This window comes from Oncorhynchus kisutch, linkage group LG24 (genome assembly GCF_002021735.2).
Source record: "Oncorhynchus kisutch isolate 150728-3 linkage group LG24, Okis_V2, whole genome shotgun sequence".
NCBI lineage: Eukaryota > Metazoa > Chordata > Actinopteri > Salmoniformes > Salmonidae > Oncorhynchus > Oncorhynchus kisutch.
The window spans coordinates 32171493-32190760 of record NC_034197.2 but is presented as its reverse complement, the minus strand read 5'-3'; the positions used below and the strand labels follow the sequence as shown (position 1 = coordinate 32190760).

The 19268-nt window shown below is 46.2% G+C and overlaps 2 protein-coding genes across 5 annotated transcripts; one reads left to right on the top strand and one right to left on the bottom strand.

Moving 5' to 3' along the window:
* Window positions 1-152: 152 nt before the first annotated feature.
* Window positions 153-12403, bottom strand: zhx3b (zinc fingers and homeoboxes 3b). Of its 4 annotated transcripts, none has more exons than XM_020476723.2 (7): window positions 12127-12403; window positions 5231-6201; window positions 4924-5040; window positions 2881-4623; window positions 1867-2691; window positions 1178-1446; window positions 153-1061 (listed from the first exon to the last, which is right to left on the bottom strand). In XM_020476723.2, the coding sequence occupies exons 2-6, from the start codon at window positions 6017-6019 to the stop codon at window positions 1183-1185; spliced, it is 3738 nt and encodes a 1245-aa protein (XP_020332312.1). In that variant the 5' UTR covers window positions 6020-6201; window positions 12127-12403; the 3' UTR covers window positions 153-1061; window positions 1178-1182. The 4 variants fall into 4 exon arrangements, with proteins under 4 accessions (XP_020332312.1, XP_020332314.1, XP_020332313.1 ...); XM_020476725.2 differs by lacking the exon at window positions 12127-12403 and adding an exon at window positions 7108-7383; XM_020476724.2 differs by lacking the exon at window positions 12127-12403 and adding an exon at window positions 7195-7383.
* Window positions 12404-15235: 2832 nt separating this feature from the next.
* On the top strand, window positions 15236-19268 carry rab5if (RAB5 interacting factor). The gene is made up of 4 exons (XM_020476728.2): window positions 15236-15585; window positions 16236-16339; window positions 16617-16746; window positions 17618-19268. The coding sequence occupies exons 1-4, from the start codon at window positions 15478-15480 to the stop codon at window positions 17657-17659; spliced, it is 384 nt and encodes a 127-aa protein (XP_020332317.1). The 5' UTR covers window positions 15236-15477; the 3' UTR covers window positions 17660-19268.

The following is a 19268-nucleotide window of genomic DNA, read 5'->3' as shown; positions in this document are numbered from 1 at the left end:
ATAAAAAAAACTCAGTGTAGTGCACATTCACATCAGGTAACTGTAGGCCTACAGTTTACTTAGGTTTGAAGTAATGGCTCAATTATTAACTTTTCTGATCCACACTGAAACGTCAACCTCGATCATTGACTTTGAAAATAACTGACAGGAAACCAATTTGTTACATTGTTTATTCTGCAAATATCTGTAAAAAGTATACAACAGGCCTAAGTATGTTGGAACTTTTACAGTCAGTCGATGTTACAGTTTAAGAAAAAGATGACCATGACATACAGAACAGAAGCACTTGATGTTAAAACAAGGACACATCTAATATTCACCTCAAGTCTCCTTTAAAAATAAAAAAAAATAACCTGTGCAATTTCTCCTACCCCAGTACCAAAAACCTATTGTATACAGTCAGTCTCTTCCCCTCCCACTGGAGGATTGGATTGGTCGACATCTGTCCAGTCAGATTTTGATAGATTAGATTTTTAAACAACCCACATCTGCTGGAGTCAAAATCCCAACCACACCTCTCCCCTTTTCTCCTCTCCCTGCATTTGCAGGAGAGGATGGGGAGAGAGAGAAACACCCCCCTTCCTCAGCAAATTCTGCACTTGAGTCTCAACTGGAACTAGTTTTGAAGAAAATGGCAGATTAGATGATGTGGGGGTGTAGGAAAAATGGAAAGCAGGCAGGAGGCCATCTTCAGTATAGCAGAGGGTTGGGGGTTCAATGTCCATCCCCAGTAAAAGGGATGGTTGTGTGTGTGGGGGGGGGGGGGGGGGGTTCAGGGTCCATTTCTAGTGATCCAGTTACAATCACATCTGCTGTCATGCACTCAAGACCACCTGCATTGTCTCTCTGGGTTACCCCGAGACCAGGGTCTCCCAAATTCGGTCCTCGGAGGAGCACACGTTTTGGTTTTTGCCCTAGCGCTACATAGCTGATGGAAACAACCAACTCGTCAAGCTTTGATTATTTGAATCGGCTGTGTAGTGCTCGGGCAGAAACCAAAACGTGCACCGGGGGAGGGGTTTGGGAAACCCCCATCTAGACAAAGGCCCCTCAGTCTGTTCCTGTGACAGAAAGGAAAAAAGAAACACAATAAATGAACCTTGTTTGTAGTGTGCTACTTTATGACAATGTCACGTGCCAACATTCTAAATACATATACCAAGAAAAACAACACTACCTTTCTCAGGATTCACAGCCTTGGGGTCCACGCTCCTCATCTTTCGCTCCTCCACACACAGACTGTTCCATCTTCTCCTCACCTTGAACCGGCTCTGACGATCCTTCCACCATGGGTGCTGGGTTGTGTGTTATTCCCCCTGCCACGGGTGTCTCCTCTGTGGCTGCAACAGCACTGTCCTTCCCCTGCAGCAGTATAGGAGCCTGGGTAGAGAACCAGCGTCGTACCAGCTCTTCGGTCAGCCCACTGGCCTGGGCCAGCTCCAACACCTGGAGAGGACAGAGTCTTACTAATCACTACTGACAGGCAACATGATAGTAGACACTACATCCAGGTGCACAAATGCTATGTCATTTAATAATGATCATTTCTTGGTGTTATTACATGCAACTTGAACCAACTCAGTGGCCTTGTGGTTATAGTATCCGCCCTGAGTTTGGAAGTTCGATCCTCAGCGGAGTCATCCCAAAGACTAAAAATGGGACCTGAGGAGTCTGCTTGGCACGCAGCATTAAGGAGATAAATTGGGGGCAAGGCCCTGCGATAGACTAGCGTCTTGTCCACGGGGTGTACTTGTGCCTCAAGCTACAGAAACAGGATCCTGCTCCTATGAGCAGCTCGTGCAAGGGTACTTCAGAATATGAAGATTAAAAGAAAAACAATTAATCCCAGATAATTTTGAGTCCTACCTGTTCTTCCTCCAGACTCCCGTGGGCCTCCAGATGGGCCTTGAGCATCTGAGTGTCTCCCCTCTGGAAGTCCTCCTTCAGGACCATGGTCTGGTAGGCCTCCAGCCACTTAAGCTGGCCGTTCTTCTGCACGTAGCGACAGTCCCCGAACCAACGCACTACCTCAGGCCTGGGCAGCCCTGTCGAAGAGATCAGCTCGTCATACTGGGCTGCGCTGGGCCACTGGGTCCGGACAAACACCTGCTTCAGGAGATGGAGCTGCTCTAACGTCTTCTTACCCCGGATAGGGGATGGTTTGGGGGACGCGGAGGGCTTGAGAGCAGGGGTGGAAGATGGTGCTGTAGAGGGGGAGGGTTTAGGTGATGGAGATGGCTTTGGGGTTAGACTTGGAATTGTGGATGGAGCAGGGGTAAGGGTGGGGGTTGATGTTGAGTCTGTGGAGGGAGACAGGTTAGGCATGGTGGGGCTATCTGCCTGCCCTCCCTCAGACTCCAGTTTGCCATCTGACTCAGTCACTTTGAGCATCTTCAGGTTGATCTTAATGGGGTTCACCTTCAGCTCGGAGCCTGAACCATCCTCCTCTTTCTTCACCCCGACATCATCCTTACTCTTAACTCCCTCCTCCCCTCCCCCTGCTTCCATCTCATCCGCTTGCTCCGCCCTCTCCAACTCCTCTTTCTTCTTCTCAGCAGCGACTCTCTTCCTGCGTTCAGCGAACCAGCCGTGGATCTCTCTACGGGTCATTTTGGTCTCGGCCCGGAGGCGGTCCACCTCCTCTCCAGGTGGGTCAGGGTCCTGGCTGAAGCTGGCCTCTAGCGCCCTCACCTAGTGGGGTAGAGAAGAGATTAGTGTAGGGTAGACGAGCATAGGTTTCTCATGTCCCAGTGAGCAATTTGATTGGCAGTAAATAGACACTAAAGGGATACTTCACCTATAATTGAAAAAAAATTATCATCTTATGGGGAAAAAAAGGCTGTGTGCAAAGTCAATCATCACAGTCACACCACCACTCACCTGCTGAGGGTCCCTCTCTTTGTAGCGGATGGCTGTGAAGTCTGGGGAGGGTGGTCTGGGTGGCCGTCTGGACGGGGTGGTGGGGGAGGTGGGTGTCTGTGAGGGAGGGGGGCTGAGGGCTGCCAACCCCTGCTGGGAGGTTTTAGTATTCTCACTGGGAGTGGCAGTGTCCGAGAGGTCCATGGGGGTAGCACTGTTACCACGGGGAGTCCCGGGTGTGGTTGTTGCGCTAGCTGACCCGGGTGTGGTCGTTGCGCTAGCACCCCCCTGACCGCCTGTGCTCGAACGCCCCCCCTTGAGGTTGCGGAAGTGGTAGCGGCGGTCACTGAACCACTTACGGACCTCGCGCACGGTCAGGCTGGTGAAGGAGATGAGACGGTCCACCTCTTCCTGGTTGGGGAACTGGTTGTTGGTGAAGCTCTCTTTGAGCGCGCTCAGTTGCTCCACGGTCTTCTTGCTCTTGTAGAAGCCGGGGTCCAGGAAGGTGTTGGGGAGCGTTCTGGAGCTGGGAGTTCCACTGGCGTCTGTGCTCCCGCTTTGCGCCGGAGAAGATGAGGAGGAAGGTTTGGTGGCGGGGGAAGATGTCGCCTCTGTTTTGGTGGTGGTGGGGTTACTGGTAGGATTACTGGTGGTGGTGGGGTTACTGGTGGTGGTGGCAGTAGGGGTAGATGTGGCTGTGGGGCCACTGGTTGTGGTGATTGTTTTCTTGTTGCTCAAGCTGCTGCTGTTAGTATCTTTGCTGCTGTTGGGTTTGTTGTCCATGGTGCTTTTAATATCAGCGGTTACTTGACTTTCACTTATCATTTTACCAATTGTACTGCTGCTGTTGCACCTACTGTCAGTGCTGCTGCTTTTAACCATGCTGATAGCATTGCTGTTGCTTTTCCCACTGAGATTAGCAATAGCATGGTTGATTTTACCATTGGCGTTGATGACTTTTCCATTGCTATAAATGCTGTTCCCCCTGTTGTTGCCAAAGCTAAGGTTAATAACACTAGCATGGCTGCTGAAACTACTGCTATTGTAACTACTACGGCTACTACTAGTACTCCCTCCACCATTACTAGTACTACTAACACTACTCCCTGCACCATTTCTGCTATTACTAGTACTACTGATACTACTAGTACTCCCTCCACTATTACTACTACGGCTACTGATGATGATGTTTCCAATACTACTGCTCTCCACCACCATGCTGATCCCCTTATCGGCCACTAGGGCAGCAGCAGGCCGGGCCTGCATCATAGGGCGGGCTGCAGCCTGGTGCTTGGGTGTGACCGCCAGGGCCATGGGGGCACTGTTGACCTGGATGCTGTTGGCCATCATGGGCTGGGTGACAATCACCCCTCCCTGACCCACCAGAGAGCCCTGGAGGATGTGAGGGATCCCTGTAGGCCCCAGAGAGGCAGGCAGGACCCTGATGGTGTGCTGGGCTGGACTGTGGTGGGTCTGGCTCAGTGGCTGGTACTGGGTGCTAGTAGGGGGAGCTGTCTGTATGATGGTGTTGAACATCTTCTTCCTGGCCTCCTCTATCTCCTCTGGAGACCAGCTGATGCCCTGCTTCAGTCTCTGGGCGGTGAACCAGATGTTGATCTGCTCCTCTGGGAACTTGGTGACCACGGTGAGGTAGCAGAGCTCTGCCTTGGTGGGATAGGGGAACTTACTGAAGGACGTCTTGAGGAAGGAGGAAGAGTCCATAGAGGCGCTGTAGGTTGGGATGCTGCTCAGAGGGATCATCACCTGCATCACAGACAGTAGAATATATATTTCATGTCGTACCAACATCGGAATTACATAGAATTTACACTACTTCACATAAACTAGGAGAAGATTTACACTGACAGCTCAAAGGGCACTGAAACCCATGTATTTCCATGGTAAATACCATGTAATAATGTGTACATACACTAATTACACTTGAACTGCCTAGCACATCTTCATAAAGCTGGACTGACACTAGTCAATCACCGGACACAAATTGGTATGTTAAGAGCTGCTGGCCTCTTGGTAAAATGACAGGAAGTAAATCAATGTTTGTACCTTGGGCATGTTCTTGGAGGAGGTGGATGAGGAGGACGCGGAGGAGGAGAGAGCAGTGGACACTGTAATGGGAGCTGTCTGATGGTAGACGTTCCTGTTCTGGACCACTGACACCACCTGGTTCAGAGAATAGAAAAAAACGAATGTTATTGTCCACAGTCTGATATGAAATGCATTCAACTCCCCGAGGAAACTTGTACACATTCTGGCAATGTAATTCAATGAAGTTAATTGAGCACCAATTGTAATTTGCCGTAATGGACTGACCAAGACTTGAAACACAGAAAAGATTAAATGCACAAAGTACCTGTGTGATGGCAGTTTTGAGCATGGGCAGAGCCCCCGAGCCATTCACTATCTGGATAGCAGAGGGGAGCGTGACCTTGGTGGCTGTCCCGTTGTGCACTATGGTTGGAACGTGAGTAACAGTCACTGTGGGGGTCTCTTTTCTCTCCATCTCCTTGGACTTAGAGATGGGGAGGGGGTCTGGGGAGTGTTCATCAGGAGAGGAATGGGACACCACAAACCTCTTGGACTCTGACTTCCCTTTCATCATCCTCATGATGGGGGTCTTTGTGATGGTGATCTCTGTGTCCCTCCCGGTCTCTGACCCTGTCACCAGACTCTGCTCCACCACCACCCTCCTGTCCCTCCTCCTCAGCTGCAGGGTGGTGCACACTGTGCTGGGGTGGACCTGGGCATTGTGCAGGGCCAAGCCCTCAAACTTGGCCGCTGACACCCCACAGTCCACGCACTGGAAGCTGGGGTCAGCTCTGAAGTCCGGGTGGCCACTGTAGACGTGGTCCAGGAACAGGTTTAGGTCCTGGGTCTCAAAGTTACACGGCCTGCAAGTGTAGGTGCCACACCCATCTTTGACATCATTGCCCCCCTCAGGCCTGGAGGATTTGCCTGGGGATCGCTCACGGGGGCTCTGCCCGTTACCGCTCGCACCCATAGATGGGTAGCCCTGTTCCCGGGCCTGTCGGAGGAGGGAAAGAGGGTCTGACAGGCATGAGTCCTGCTCCAGCTCCTCCCGGAGGTGCATGGTCTTATGGGGGATCATACAGGGTATGGTGGATTTCCTCTTGCTGGCCATGGTTGGAGCGGATGGTATGGGGAAGGGGGGGGGGGGGGGGGGGGGGTTGTGGTAGCCGGCCAAGGAGTACAGCAGTCAGTTTGTAGTTCAGTTGGGGCCCTGACTATGGACCAGCCATTGGGAGGGGAGTGTGGGGAAACAGGACCATGAGTTGGGTTTGCTCACGTCTCAGTGTGTTTGCGCTGAAAACAAGATGGAGAGAAAAAACAAACATAATTAAGCTTCAAGTCATCATTATGAAACTATACTGTATACTATACACATGCTGTAAGAGGTCAAGCATTTTTATACTGAGTCCCAGAAGCATATTACACCACGTAATGAAATGCATTTGATACAAAGGAAATGCCAACATGCTCTGATATGAAATATGTGGTTTAAAGACGTCTTGAATTTTGGTACAATGTTCTATCATTTTCAGTGTTGTGTCTTTGTCAATAAATACAGTCTGTTCCTTTAAAAACTCAACTCACAAGCCAAGTAACTCAAGGCTGTGTTTTATTGGCCTATATTGGGTGTTTCTCTCGGCTCCCCTCCTAGTGTCTCACTCTTCTGTAAAAACGTTTTTTTAGAGAGCTATCCCAGGCCACCCCCTCTCCTCCACACCATTAACTTCCCCAGCTTCATACACAGTACACCCTCAGAGGGAACACAACCCACTCTGGACAGACGCAGCACAGCGCATGACAGATCCACACTCATAGGCTGGCCAAACAATTCACACCAAAGAAAACATTAGTGAATATTTTCAAATCTGTAGCGGGACATTCACTCCACAGGATTTTGGTAGCCTTCATTTGGGGAAAGGTGGGATTCGTATTATGCGGACCAATGGCACACACAGATTCAATCTCTACACTATCCAGACTTTTCCTATGTTATAACTTCCCCCCCAACAACAACAAAATGGCGTAGCTTCCTGTTAGGTGTGCGACTTCTCCCTTCCTTCCCCTCACTTCCTCCCTCCCAAGATGCATTGGTGAAATACTGGAGGACAGCTCTAGGGCAATTACTCCCAACGGCACCACACACACACTACCAGTCCTTCAACCCAAAGCCTCCTCCATGAACACAATGAATCCCCCTACCTTATAAGGAGCTTACACACCTCTGTCTCTCACCTCTGCCACATGGCAGACATGTCCACTGTGCAAATTAGGTCAGCGTCATCTTACCCCCTAATCCAAGTTCCCTGCATCCACACACAGGGTGGAGCAGAAACCATAGTAAGATGAAGTCGGCCCTACACACTGGTCTAAGACCCGTTGTGTTTCCCTCCTGATGGCGCCGAAGAGCAACATGTTATTTTCTAGTCCCAACTGACTGGACCCAAACTGCCGACCAAAGTTCCAGTGAGCCTCTGAGCTATGGACTAAATGGTGTAGGGGTGTAGAGTTTCAAATCTCTTAAAGGTGCAGTGGCTTTTGGAGGACTGAGGTGGCGGATGTTTTGCGAATAGGACATGGTGTTTAAATGGAGTTATGGGGAAAAGGTTGGCGTAACTTACTAATCAGCGCGTCTGTATCGAGTCTATCAATGGGGGAGTCTTGTTCAATAAAGAGAGTGGGTCATGTGTTGAAAATACACAATCACTGAAGACGATATAGCAAATGCCAATCTGAAAACAATGTTTCATCTTTTGTTGCTACTGTGAGTCTTCTATATTACGCAGCAAGCCAATGACCAGTCCCTTCCGTAACATATTCACCAACAGCAATATCTTATGTTTGTTATGCCTCAAACTTTGTGTTAAACTGTAAACCTGATTGGAAAGACTTTCCGGGCTTCTCCAAAGCATCGTACTTTTCCTCTACACTGGTGTCTGGTGTACGAGTGGTTAACAGGCAGAGCAGGCCTTTGCCACTGTGGGGGGAACGCGATCCCCCCCAGAGGGAGTAACTGCCCTCCGTTTTGGCTATTCTGCCCCCCTCCCTCTCTCTCTCTGCAACCCGCCACTCCCTCTCCCCTGCCATTCAGTTCTGCATCAGGGGGCACAGCTTTGCCAAGGCGGCCAAGTCACATGACAAACACAAAGGCTTGTGGGGGGGTGGGCAGGCCCTGCCATCCATCACGTGGGCCTGATGGGGAGAGAGGGGGGGAAAGAGGTTGGTGGGGGATGGGCAGGAGGGTTGGGTGAGAGTGGAGAAGCGAGGGGGGGGGGGGTGTTAACGGTCTCGGAGGAAGCAGTTAGGTGTTTCAGCCAGGAATTTTCTGCCCCAATACCACCCCCCCCCATCCACCCAACCCCCGCTCTCTTGCTCCCTCTGCCTCTCTTCGCACTACAATCACATCAAGTCATTTCTCCTCCCCCTCCTCGGCTGCAAAGACTGGAATGTTCCGCTGCAAGCTCGTCAGCCAGTGGACACAACCTGAGAGTTGGGCTGCAGTGTGTCTGCACATGTGTTTTTCTGAATGTGCATGATATGTGCGTGTGTGTGCCTTTGTGCCGAGTACCACACATCAGCCCCCGACTGGCTACAACGAGCAGTTAAAAGACACAAGATCACAAACTGTGTGTGAACCCCCCATTACACCTTGGAGCACCACCGTTAGGTTAACTTGACTACTGTAGGCTCACACAACAACACACACCTGGGAGGAGAGCTTATTCTCCAGGTGGACTTTTGTTAAGCAGTATTTACACCAAGTATGTCAGAGAGGAACATTTCACAGAGATTACATGAACAAAGAACCTGCTTCACAGGATTTGAATAGATACACGTATCAGTACAACACTGGTGAACCTCTCCTCTCGATCTCAGCAGATCTCAGACAAGCCCTGTTGACTTAATATGGGAGATCCGCTGAAAACTAAAATATGGGTCAGAAATGTTTTTCCATGAGCACAGCAAGACTTACCATGAAGCTTGATTGTGTGTCAGTGTGGGTGCTTGTGTGCGTGCGCACATCAGTGTGCCTATGTGTGAGCATGCGGGGTATGTGTGAGCACGGGGGAGTGTGCTTGTCTGCATGCCTGTGCGTGAGGCTTGTTTACCGAAGCAGTAGGGCAGCCATTTTCCCACACGGCGGATACTACTCGCTGTGACCCACAGACAGAATGTGGTTATTGTCCTGACACTCAAATAATCTATCAGAGGTAGAGCGCTCAAACTCACATGCCCACCCTCCGCTCTATCATACCCTGGACTTGCTTCTATACTCTCAGTGTATAGGCCAATATTAGCCCCCACACACTAGAGACCAACGCTCCAAATATTCTATGAGCGTAGCCGGCCGGGTGCGTACGCCATCCCAGCCAGCATGACATCCCTGACTATGGCTCCTGTCCCTCATCCCTGCTGTATGCCTGTCTGTCCACGTGACAGTACCCATCTGTCTGTCCTCTCTGTGTCAGAGAGACTCTCCCATATCCCCTAGCCGTCCCATGTTTGCCTCCTCACCCCCTCCCCCTTTTTATGTCCCCTCTTTCTCTCTGACCCAATCCCTTTCTGAATAAGTTCGGCCAAGAGACAGGTCGGCAGTGCCACTGGTATGTTACTGTCCCCATGGCAACTGCCCCCCTGTTCCCTCCCACTCTCCTCATTTCACTCACTCGTGCATCCACCCACAAGCTCACACACAAACAAACACACCTCAAATGCCTTCCAGGTCCTGGCTCTAGTGGGCTTGTTTTTTCCACACACTCCTGTGAGTGGTGACTGGAGAGTCCGTGCCCTGCTCCTATTTCAGTGCCTCACTCACGCGGTGTGCATGTCTTCTAGGTGTGGTCGCCCTCGCCAGCGCACGCTATTGGCTGGGGCGAATGGCGTCCTTTCCTTTCCTGCTCACACTCTGTACAGACAGACGCCTGGGTCACTGCCCAACGTTACTGAGAGACAAGCTGGGAGCACAGCAGCCAGTTCTCTTTGTTGTTTCCCTGAGATCCTCTACCATACTCCCACCATACTACCCCTACAGTTACCCTTCTACATCCCCCTCAGCTCCCTCTAAACCAGGAGTATGTGGTAGTAATCTCTCCTTCCATCACCACCTCCTCCTCCTTTTCCTCCTCTGGCACCACAGCAGAGGCTTGTGTATGTTTGTCTCTGAGGTTTCCCTTCATTCTGGCTGTATCATTTGTTCTTCACTTTTGGCAACAGAAACAAAACCCTAATGACACTGTCTCTACACATTGTCACAGTTCAGCTGCTGCTGATTCCCAATTGGGCTGTGTTCAAGTCAGGGAGCGCAAACGGCTGCAAAAAGGTTGCGAAAGCCTGCGTTGCTGTGGCCACTGGCAGTGCAGGCTTTAATGCTGGATTGTTAAGAGGGTAGGGAGAGAAAAATGGCGGAGCACCACCATGCTCTGTGCTGGCCAACCTAAAATGGCTGACATCACAGGCTGTTAGCCAGGCAGTGCTCTGCCGGTTACTGTTGACCTAAACCTGCTGGCTCTGGACACAGGCACACACGCTCTCTTCCTCTCCTTTCTCCTCTCACTTCCAATCCTCTCCTCCTATAGAAAAAGGGGTCTTACAGCAGACAGCCTTAGTGGGGTTTTGTGGAGAATAAAAGTTGAACAGTGGATAAACGAACGCAGGCCAAAACAGAAAATAGTCCAAGTTAAATTTGAAAAATGAGGATGGGCAAGAAAATGTTTAACTGCTACCCTTGCCAGACATGTTGATGAAATACAGGCAAATAGTTATGTTTTTATTTATAAACCAATAAGGGTTTGTTTAAACTACCACGTGCATGCATCAGCTAAATTATTCTGTATGGCCTACATCTCACAATAACAATGCCAATGGAGCAATTGGGGACACTTTTCAAATCTGATGGTAACAGAGTCAGTTATTAAAATGCAACCTATGCTATATTGAATTACTGTCCATATACAATCAAGCCTTTGTGCCAACACCAGGCCTGGCAGACTGTGCCACAAAGAGAGAAAGGGAGGGTGTGTGTGTGTGCGTGTGCGTGATCAGGGAGATAGGCACACCACCATGACCTCAGGCAATCAAGTCAACACAAAACACAGTTGCTGACTAAATGCACACGCACCAACAAACCATTAATAAATTATTGAATGAATCACATCTGAAACACTGAACCCACCCCTTCAAATCATAAATGACTAGTCTACCTTTTTCTCCCCAACTATTGTATGGCAATTGGTATGTCAGGGGTGAAAACTGTGACATGGCTGATGAATAGATTAGAGTTAGAGCTCTATGGCTGTTTTATCATGTGGACATCAGACACACATTAGCCTTTTGGGAACAGCTTTCAACTAATATGTATCATGCACAGAGAGCATGGCAATGTTGACATGTGGTGGGAGTAACCTAAACAGCTACTGCTGCTGCTGCTGCGTGCATACATTCATATAGCCTAGGCTAGCAGGCATACACAGTACATTAGTCGAGATATGAATGTAAATATGAAGAGACAGAATCGTGAAAATTATATTCTGAAAACATTTATCATCCAAATACATTTGATAACTATGCAGACAATTTCTGTAATATCTAGAACGGGAAAAATATAGTATATTTAGTCTTCTACTCCAATAATTGTAGATAACAATTTGCATAACAGCGTACTAAACTGCGATGGTCAAACGATTTTTATGACATCTAGATATCTTGAAGTTAAACTTTCATAGCCCATCTTCCTCAAAATCGTGCACGAGGATGCAATATGATGGACTGATTACAATAAAAACATTCTACATAACCCACAACGCCTAGAGTGCGTCAACGTAAAGCAAGTTGTTATGATAACTAACTAGATTAGTGAACTGAGAAAACTGTGATTAATTAAAATTGGGAGAGTGATTTTAAGAGGAAAGCCTGTAAATTACATCTCGTCAATGAGACAGTCAGGAAAATTAATTGATACATTGTAACAAAACTGGCGCGTGTTGTTCTTCCGCTCAATTGCGGAGTGAGCGATAAGTTAATAGGCTGGCTACATACATCTTTGTAATATTGTAACCAATTCAGAACAGGGGAAGAGACAAGCCTCCAAAAACTACTCGCCCCTTGCTGTCGCCATTTTATGCGAGCGACATGCAGCTGGCTAACATTAGCACCATAAAGGTAACGCTCGCACAACTTTGAAAAGGTAAAAACTCGTTAAGAGTAAATTCACAGAAACCTTACCTTATTTGATAGAGGTGGAGTTCAGATTGTGGAAAAAGTCAAAAAAATAAACGTAAGCATATGTAACAAAATAAATAAATAATGTGAGATTTGGGGCTTTGTTGATGCCAACTTAGGTAGGGTGGTACCCCTCTCTTCCTCGAATGGTGATAAACGTGATACTGGCCACTTGGGCTAGTGACACAATGGCCCCCGTCGTTCTTGTTTATTTCGAATGGCTCTCACAGCTTCTGGAGGCGTGTGGAGAGGGAAATACGACGCACGTAGTCAGCATAGAAACAGGCACGTGGTACAAAACGTCACTACCGACCTCTAACACCTCAGATCGTCTTGAATTTAGAGAGAGAGAGAGAGAGGTTTCATAATAAAGAAAAGTGAACTTCACCCTTCAATATGGTAGTCTAAATTACTCATGTTAAAGGCTTTCCTTTCAGTTGGTATAGGCTAGTCTATACCTCTATGCCACAGGAGGTTGGTGGCACCTTAAATGGGGAGGACTGGCTCATGGTAATGGCTGGAGCGGTTTTGGTGGAATGGTATTAAATACATCAAACACGTGGTTTGATGCCATTCCATTTGCTCTGTTCCAGCCATTATTATGAGCCGTCCTCCCCTCAGCAGCCTCCACTGCTGTACTGAGTTAGGCCTAATGTGTTTTCATACCCTAGGTTTTTAGCCTAGGTTACTTTTCTGTTATTATGTCTCATGAGGTGTGAATGCGAAACAGCTCTGATCATGCCACCACAGCCTCACGGTTATCGGACACATCAGACAATATTTCCAGTTGCACGTGAACTCATGCACACATCACTTTCAATGTGGCGGATGGGCTAGAAAATCTGTAGCACAGTAAGGTCCAGGTGATCAAATGGCTGATCATTTTTATAGGGATGTATTTAAGCCCTACTTTACTTTATCAAGATTATGCAAAGGAAAGCACACAATCTCAGATTCCCTAGTGAATTGATTGAGACCGTTCATCCATGTTGTTCTTGTAATGAAGCCTTCAAGGCTTACACTCAACCTTAGAGACTATGACATTTGTAATCTGCCTCCTTCCTAGTCTTGACCTTTATGCACAGGTGGTACAGTGCTGTGTAGTGTTTTGTTCAGTTGGTTCACAAGTGGTACAGTGCTGTGTAGTGTTGTGCATCTGTAGTGTTGTGCAGCTGTTTCACGGGTGGTACAGTGCTGTGTAGTGCAGGTGGTGTAATGGAATAACACGTTGCCTTAGACCGGCAGGACTCAAGTCTGCTCCCAGAGCCTGATGGCGGACTAACACAGTCTGAATCTGTATTTACACATACCGCACAGGTTACATACTAGATCGGCTGCTGGGGTTCATGCAAAGAGATGGAGGACAAGAGTTTACTAATGGTAGCTCCTCTGACCAAGCTTAATATCTAGGGTTAAGCTCAAGGGGCTAACACAGGCTCAAGTCCTTCAAACAACCCAAGTTTGATACCAAATTGGTCACACTAGTTTCCCTCTAACGGTGTATTGTGCCCCACTACATCAGTGGTGGTTGTAGTGGGATGTCTGCAGTCTATGTAGCAGTTCGCTTTGGGGGTTGGATGCAGACCTGTCTAAGGTATGTGAGGTCTGGACCTTTATGGCACATATGTCTTTGCCCTGTAACCACAGATCAGTGGTGGGACAGGTACCCAACTGTCATACTTGAGTAAAAGTAAAGATACCTTAATGGAAAATTGACTCAAATAAAAGTAAAAGTCACCCAGTAAAATCTACTTTAGTAAATGTATAAAAGTATTTGGTTTAAAATATACTTCAGTATCAAAATAATACTATAAATCATTTAAAAGCAGATGGTACCATTTTCTATTTTTTTTCTCTTTTTTTTCTGGAAAGCCACGGGCACACTCCAACATTCAGACATAATTTACAAACAAAGCATGTGTGTTTAGTCAGTCCTCCAGATCAGAGGCAGTAGGGATGACCAGGGATGTTCTCTGTTTAGTGAGTCCTCCAGATCAGAGGCAGTAGGGATGACCAGGGATGTTCTCTGTTTAGTGAGTCCTCCAGATCAGAGGCAGTAGGGATGACCAGGGATGTTCTCTGTTTAGTGAGTCCTCCAGATCAGAGGCAGTAGGGATGACCAGGGATGTTCTCTGTTTAGTGAGTCTGCCAGATCAGAGGCAGTAGGGATGACCAGGGATGTTCTCTGTTTAGTGAGTCTGCCAGATCAGAGGCAGTAGGGATGACCAGGGATGTTCTCTGTTTAGTGAGTCTGCCAGATCAGAGGCAGTAGGGATGACCAGGGATGTTCTCTGTTTAGTGAGTCTGCCAGATCAGAGGCAGTAGGGATGACCAGGGATGTTCTCTGTTTAGTGAGTCTGCCAGATCAGAGGCAGTAGGGATGACCAGGGATGTTCTGTTTAGTGAGTCTGCCAGATCAGAGGCAGTAGGGATGACCAGGGATGTTCTCTGTTTAGTAAGTCTGCCAGATCAGAGGCAGTAGGGATGACCAGGGATGTTCGGTTGATAAATGTGTGAATTTGACCATTTTCATGTCCTGCTAAGCATTCAAAATGTAACGAGTAGTTTTGGGTGTCAAGGAAAATGTATGGAGTAAAAAGTACAATATTTTCTTAAGAAATGTTGTGAAATAAAAGTAAAAGTAGTCAAAAATATAAATAGTTAAGTAAAGTACATATACTCCAAAAAACTACTTAAGTAGTACTTTAAAGTATTTTTTCTTCAGTACTTTACACCACTGCCACAGAGTCAACTTAACTTCAGGCATAGTCCAGTTCTGGACCTGGATGTCTAGAGAGACTACTTCAAGCATTTTTACCCATCAATTGCTACAATAGTGATACATTGTGAGTTGCATTTAAGTATCTATTCCAAAGACTATTCCAAAGACTTCCACATTGAAGAAAGTACACCCTCCATTCCATAATCTACATCAGCCATACTCAAAGACACTGAAAATACTGCTATGCATCTATGATTAGAACACAGCTCTATCATTTGAAAGGCCAGAGGAGCCGAACAACAAAACCAGAAAGACAAAAAGAAAGAGGCAAATAGCATGACTCCACCTCCAGAGGGCGCTGTCTTTTATTTTTGTGTGAAACTTGTCAGTTGGGTGAACGTAGCATTTTCTTATTGGCTCTTACCGACAGGCTAATTTCGGGTCAAGTCCTTCCTGCGCATGAAGTCTGTTGGGTCAGCAGTGCGGTGGTTCCTTTAGCCCTTTGTAAACATTTGACAATAATAATCGATTGAAATAGACGACGGAAACCGTATAATAATAACATTATTGTAAGGTGTGTTGCACGCGGAGCTAAATTTAACGTCTGCAGAGCAAGGGGGTAACAGCAGAGAATGACGAACGGTTCAAAGAGAAAAGAAGAAGTTCATTTCGCCAATGGGGGTGTAAAGCAGTCCACATGGAGCAAAGTCTTAAATAGTACCGCTGTATGGGAAGAGAAGGTTGGTTTAGCTCATCTGATTATAATGATATTGTTGTTTTTCATGTATATTTTTAACAAAGCTGGATATTTAGCGTTTTCATATTGGGCCCTCACTTGATTGGCCAGACAGCTAACTTTAACCAGCATGCTAACGGTGCTAGCTGGCTGTCACCAGGAATCAGGATCGGGTAACGTCGGGGTAGGCTAACGTTAGCTATTTAGGTTGGGGACATGGTTGAGGGATCTGATTTCCATGTCTAAAGTGCCAACGATAGTTCTGACTCGTATGACTTTGTATTTTAGCTAGCTACATTGAAATTGTGAAGATAGGGCCCGGGAGTTGCCGTGGCCTTTGTTACAGTCAAGATTAATGCAAATGGTAATCCGTCAAACCCACTGGTCTTTGAGTAGCCATTAGCTTCACCCCTCAGTGACTTCTTCAAGATTAATCAACCGTTCGCTAGGTTGTCGGCATTTAGCACAGCAGCTCTCAAACGTACCACTGTTTACACTACGCTCGTACATGAATTTGTGGAAATTTCTGGATACTGTCTGCAGGGGAAACTTGCCAGTGATGAATATAGAATAATTTATGAATGTGACTGACATTACTTGCTCCTCTTTGAAACAACTCACTTACTTTTATCCTTTTCTTCTGCTACTCTCTAGGATGAGTTTTTAGATGTGATCTACTGGATTCGACAGATTATCGCTCTCATCCTTGGCGTGATATGGGGTGTTGCACCACTAAAAGGCTTCCTAGGAATAGCCATGTAAGTATCATAACGCCTACTCTCCTTTTGCACTCATTGTGGACTGCAGGGCCAGGAGAGTACACTGGTTCGATGAATCTCTCTACGATACATCCCCTTAAAACAACTACCTCTTGCAGTGTTAATCATTTATTTTTCAACAGTAACATCTTTGTGTATAGATTCCCTCTCCCTTGTTCCCTTCCTGTTTTTTCCCAAACAACTATAACAACTGTTCCTTAACTTCAATAACAACGACGGCTCCATCTCTGTCTAACACTACCCTCTCGTCCTCCAGATTCTGTGTCATCAACGCGGGGGTCCTGTATGTGTACTTCAGCAGCTTTCAGCAGGTGGACGAGGAGGAATATGGAGGAACGTGGGAACTCACCAAAGAAGGCTTCATGACATCCTTTGCATTATTCCTGGTACGCACACATCTGTTTAACCTCTGTTGAAGTAATGTTCCAGGTAGTATTTATTTTGTGGTCAGTGGTCACCAACCCTAGTCATAGAGAGATTGTTTAGTCTGGGGACATGGCTGAGGGATCTGATTTCCCTGCCTCAAGTGCCAATGATAGTTGTGACTCCTATGATTTTGTATTTTAGCTAGCTACATTGACATTGTGAAGACAAAGCCCAGAAGTTGTTGTGGCCTTTGTTACAGTCAAGATTAATGCAAATAGTAATCCGTCAAACCCACTGGTCTTTGAGTAGCCATTAGCTTCACCCCTCAGTGACTTCTTCCTCAAGATTAATCAATCCTTTGCTAGGTTGTCGGCATTTAGCAATAGTTGTGACTCCTATGATTTTGTATTTTGTTCCTTGTTAGCAGTAGCACTAACACATGTTTTATTTAAAATAAAATAAAAACTTTATTTAACCAGGCAAGTCAGTTAAGAACAAATTCTTATTTTCAATGATGGTCTAGGAACAGTGGGTTAACTGCCTTGTTCAGGGGCAGAACAACATATTTTCACCATGTCAGCTCAGGGATTCGATCTTGCAACCTTTTGGTTACTTGTCCAATGCTCTAACCACTAGGCTACATTCCGCCCCCATCTCATTGAAGTTAAAGCCTGATACGTGATCTATTAAGAGTTCAATTGGATATTGCAGTGATGTAAAAAAGAACCTGCACAACAGCATGGATTCAGTACCCTGATATGGTTCTGAGAATTGAACAAAACACTGTTTTCACAAGAACTGAAAATAGCCAAAAGTCTCTCAATCTGTATCAGTTTCTGATACTGTATGTGAAAATGTCCTTTATCCATGGCTAACCCCTTCTCTTTCCAGGTGGTGTGGATAATATTTTACACAGCGCTTCATCATGACTGAAGACCCGAGGGGAATACAATCCATTCGAGAAAAATATGAACATTTCAGTTGAGGTTAAAATGTCAAGACATGAAGTGTTTAGAAATTGTTTTTAAGACAACTCGGAAACTCCGAACCTCTTGAGTTAAAATGTACATACGTTTTTTTTTTGCGTAGAGCTTCCTATTGGTTGATTCTGATATTTTCCAAGTGGGGAAGCTGAGCTCATTTTTTTTACAATGAGTTTCTAAGTCGGAAATGTCAGAGTTTCCGAGTTGCTTTGAAAGCGGCAAAACTCCACCGTTTCTGGTGTGTCACCACCCACACCTAGGACCCGTCTGTATGCAGTGCATTTTGGGAGCCATAGTTTGACATGAATGGCCTTGTAAGACCATCAGGTTAACATTAAGTTATGGCTCTGTTTGAATACTTTATTGGTGCATCTCAATCCTTTAACATTGCTTCTTCTCTTCATCTCCTTTCCTTTATCTGAACTGACATGTAAACACAGCACTGGTGAGGGAATGTGGAGGATGCCATTTAGAAATGCTCTCACCTGTCCAGTTATTTCATATCAATGCAGATAAAGGAGATGAGGAAAATAGGTATTTTTTGACTATTGAGATGCAACCTTTCCATCCATCTGTATTTCTCCTTAACGTTCTAGAGTTGATCACTAATCTGACAGAAATGGGTTGATGAAAGCAAGTGCTCAGCCAGATTGTTTCCACCTACCCATCCCATAGAGAGTGATAGAGGCCTCTAGTGGCCAAAAGGCTGTATTACCCTGGGCAGCACCATTGAGGGCTTCCACCATTTTAATGTAATCAACTGGGTGGGACTTTTAACTTCATTGGCTGATCCCTCCTGGTGACTCTGATGGAGTAATGTCCAACTGGGTCATCAGAAGGGATCAGCCAATTGTAAAGTAGAAATTTGACTACTTAAGAATGGAGATTGCCTCAATCGTGCTGCCCATGCTGTCACAAACGCTATAATTGCACAGATACAAAGATGAGTCCTCTGTATATCTTTGACCCAAACAGCCTAGATCAGTGTAATCTTCATGGAGAGATGGAAGGAAACCTTAATCTCTGAAGTGTTGGAACTCTGTCCAACTTTTAAGCTAAAACTGTTCTACAGCCATAATTTGTTATTGTTTTTCTTTTCACTTAGTAATGGCAGTATTTGTATCTAGCATTCAGAACTGGTTTTAATTACAACTTTTTTTGTTTGTTTTCCCTCACACATAGCTTCCAAATCAAATAGTCTTACCTAATGTTCCGAGATTATTAATTTAAAACATCTGTAAATTCTGTAAAATGTTCCCTTTTCTCAATCTGCATTGTATTAAACTGATTTATTTGTACTCCTTTGTTATATCTTGTTTGATGTAACATACATTTCAGTATTTTATAGTTCATTCAATTAATTGTTTGTGCAAGATGTCTGTAATGACTACTGTACCACGTACATGATTGGTTTTTGAGAGTAATGTATTTTCTGATTTGGGAATCACATTAAACATGGGCTTTGTTTATCATCCAATTTCAAAGAGATGCTGTGTCACTGATTTAGTATTTGTTAAGAGCATGTCAACTCTTTTGCTGAGTAAAATCTTCTGCTTTCA

What these genes read in the sequence shown, in the direction of transcription:
- zhx3b (XM_020476723.2), bottom strand. Translation starts at nt 6,019, where the DNA reads ATGGCCAGCAAGAGGAAATCCACCATACCCTGTATGATCCCCCATAAG. An exon ending in CCTCCAAGAACATGCCCAAG is followed by an intron (nt 4,624 to 4,923) that starts GTACAAACATTG and finishes TCTGTGATGCAG; the next exon opens with GTGATGATCCCTCTGAGCAG. An exon ending in GGAGTCTGGAGGAAGAACAG is followed by an intron (nt 1,447 to 1,866) that starts GTAGGACTCAAA and finishes TGTCCTCTCCAG; the next exon opens with GTGTTGGAGCTGGCCCAGGC.
- rab5if (XM_020476728.2), top strand. Translation starts at nt 15,478, where the DNA reads ATGACGAACGGTTCAAAGAGAAAAGAAGAAGTTCATTTCGCCAATGGG. An exon ending in CCGCTGTATGGGAAGAGAAG is followed by an intron (nt 15,586 to 16,235) that starts GTTGGTTTAGCT and finishes GCTACTCTCTAG; the next exon opens with GATGAGTTTTTAGATGTGAT. An exon ending in CATCCTTTGCATTATTCCTG is followed by an intron (nt 16,747 to 17,617) that starts GTACGCACACAT and finishes TTCTCTTTCCAG; the next exon opens with GTGGTGTGGATAATATTTTA.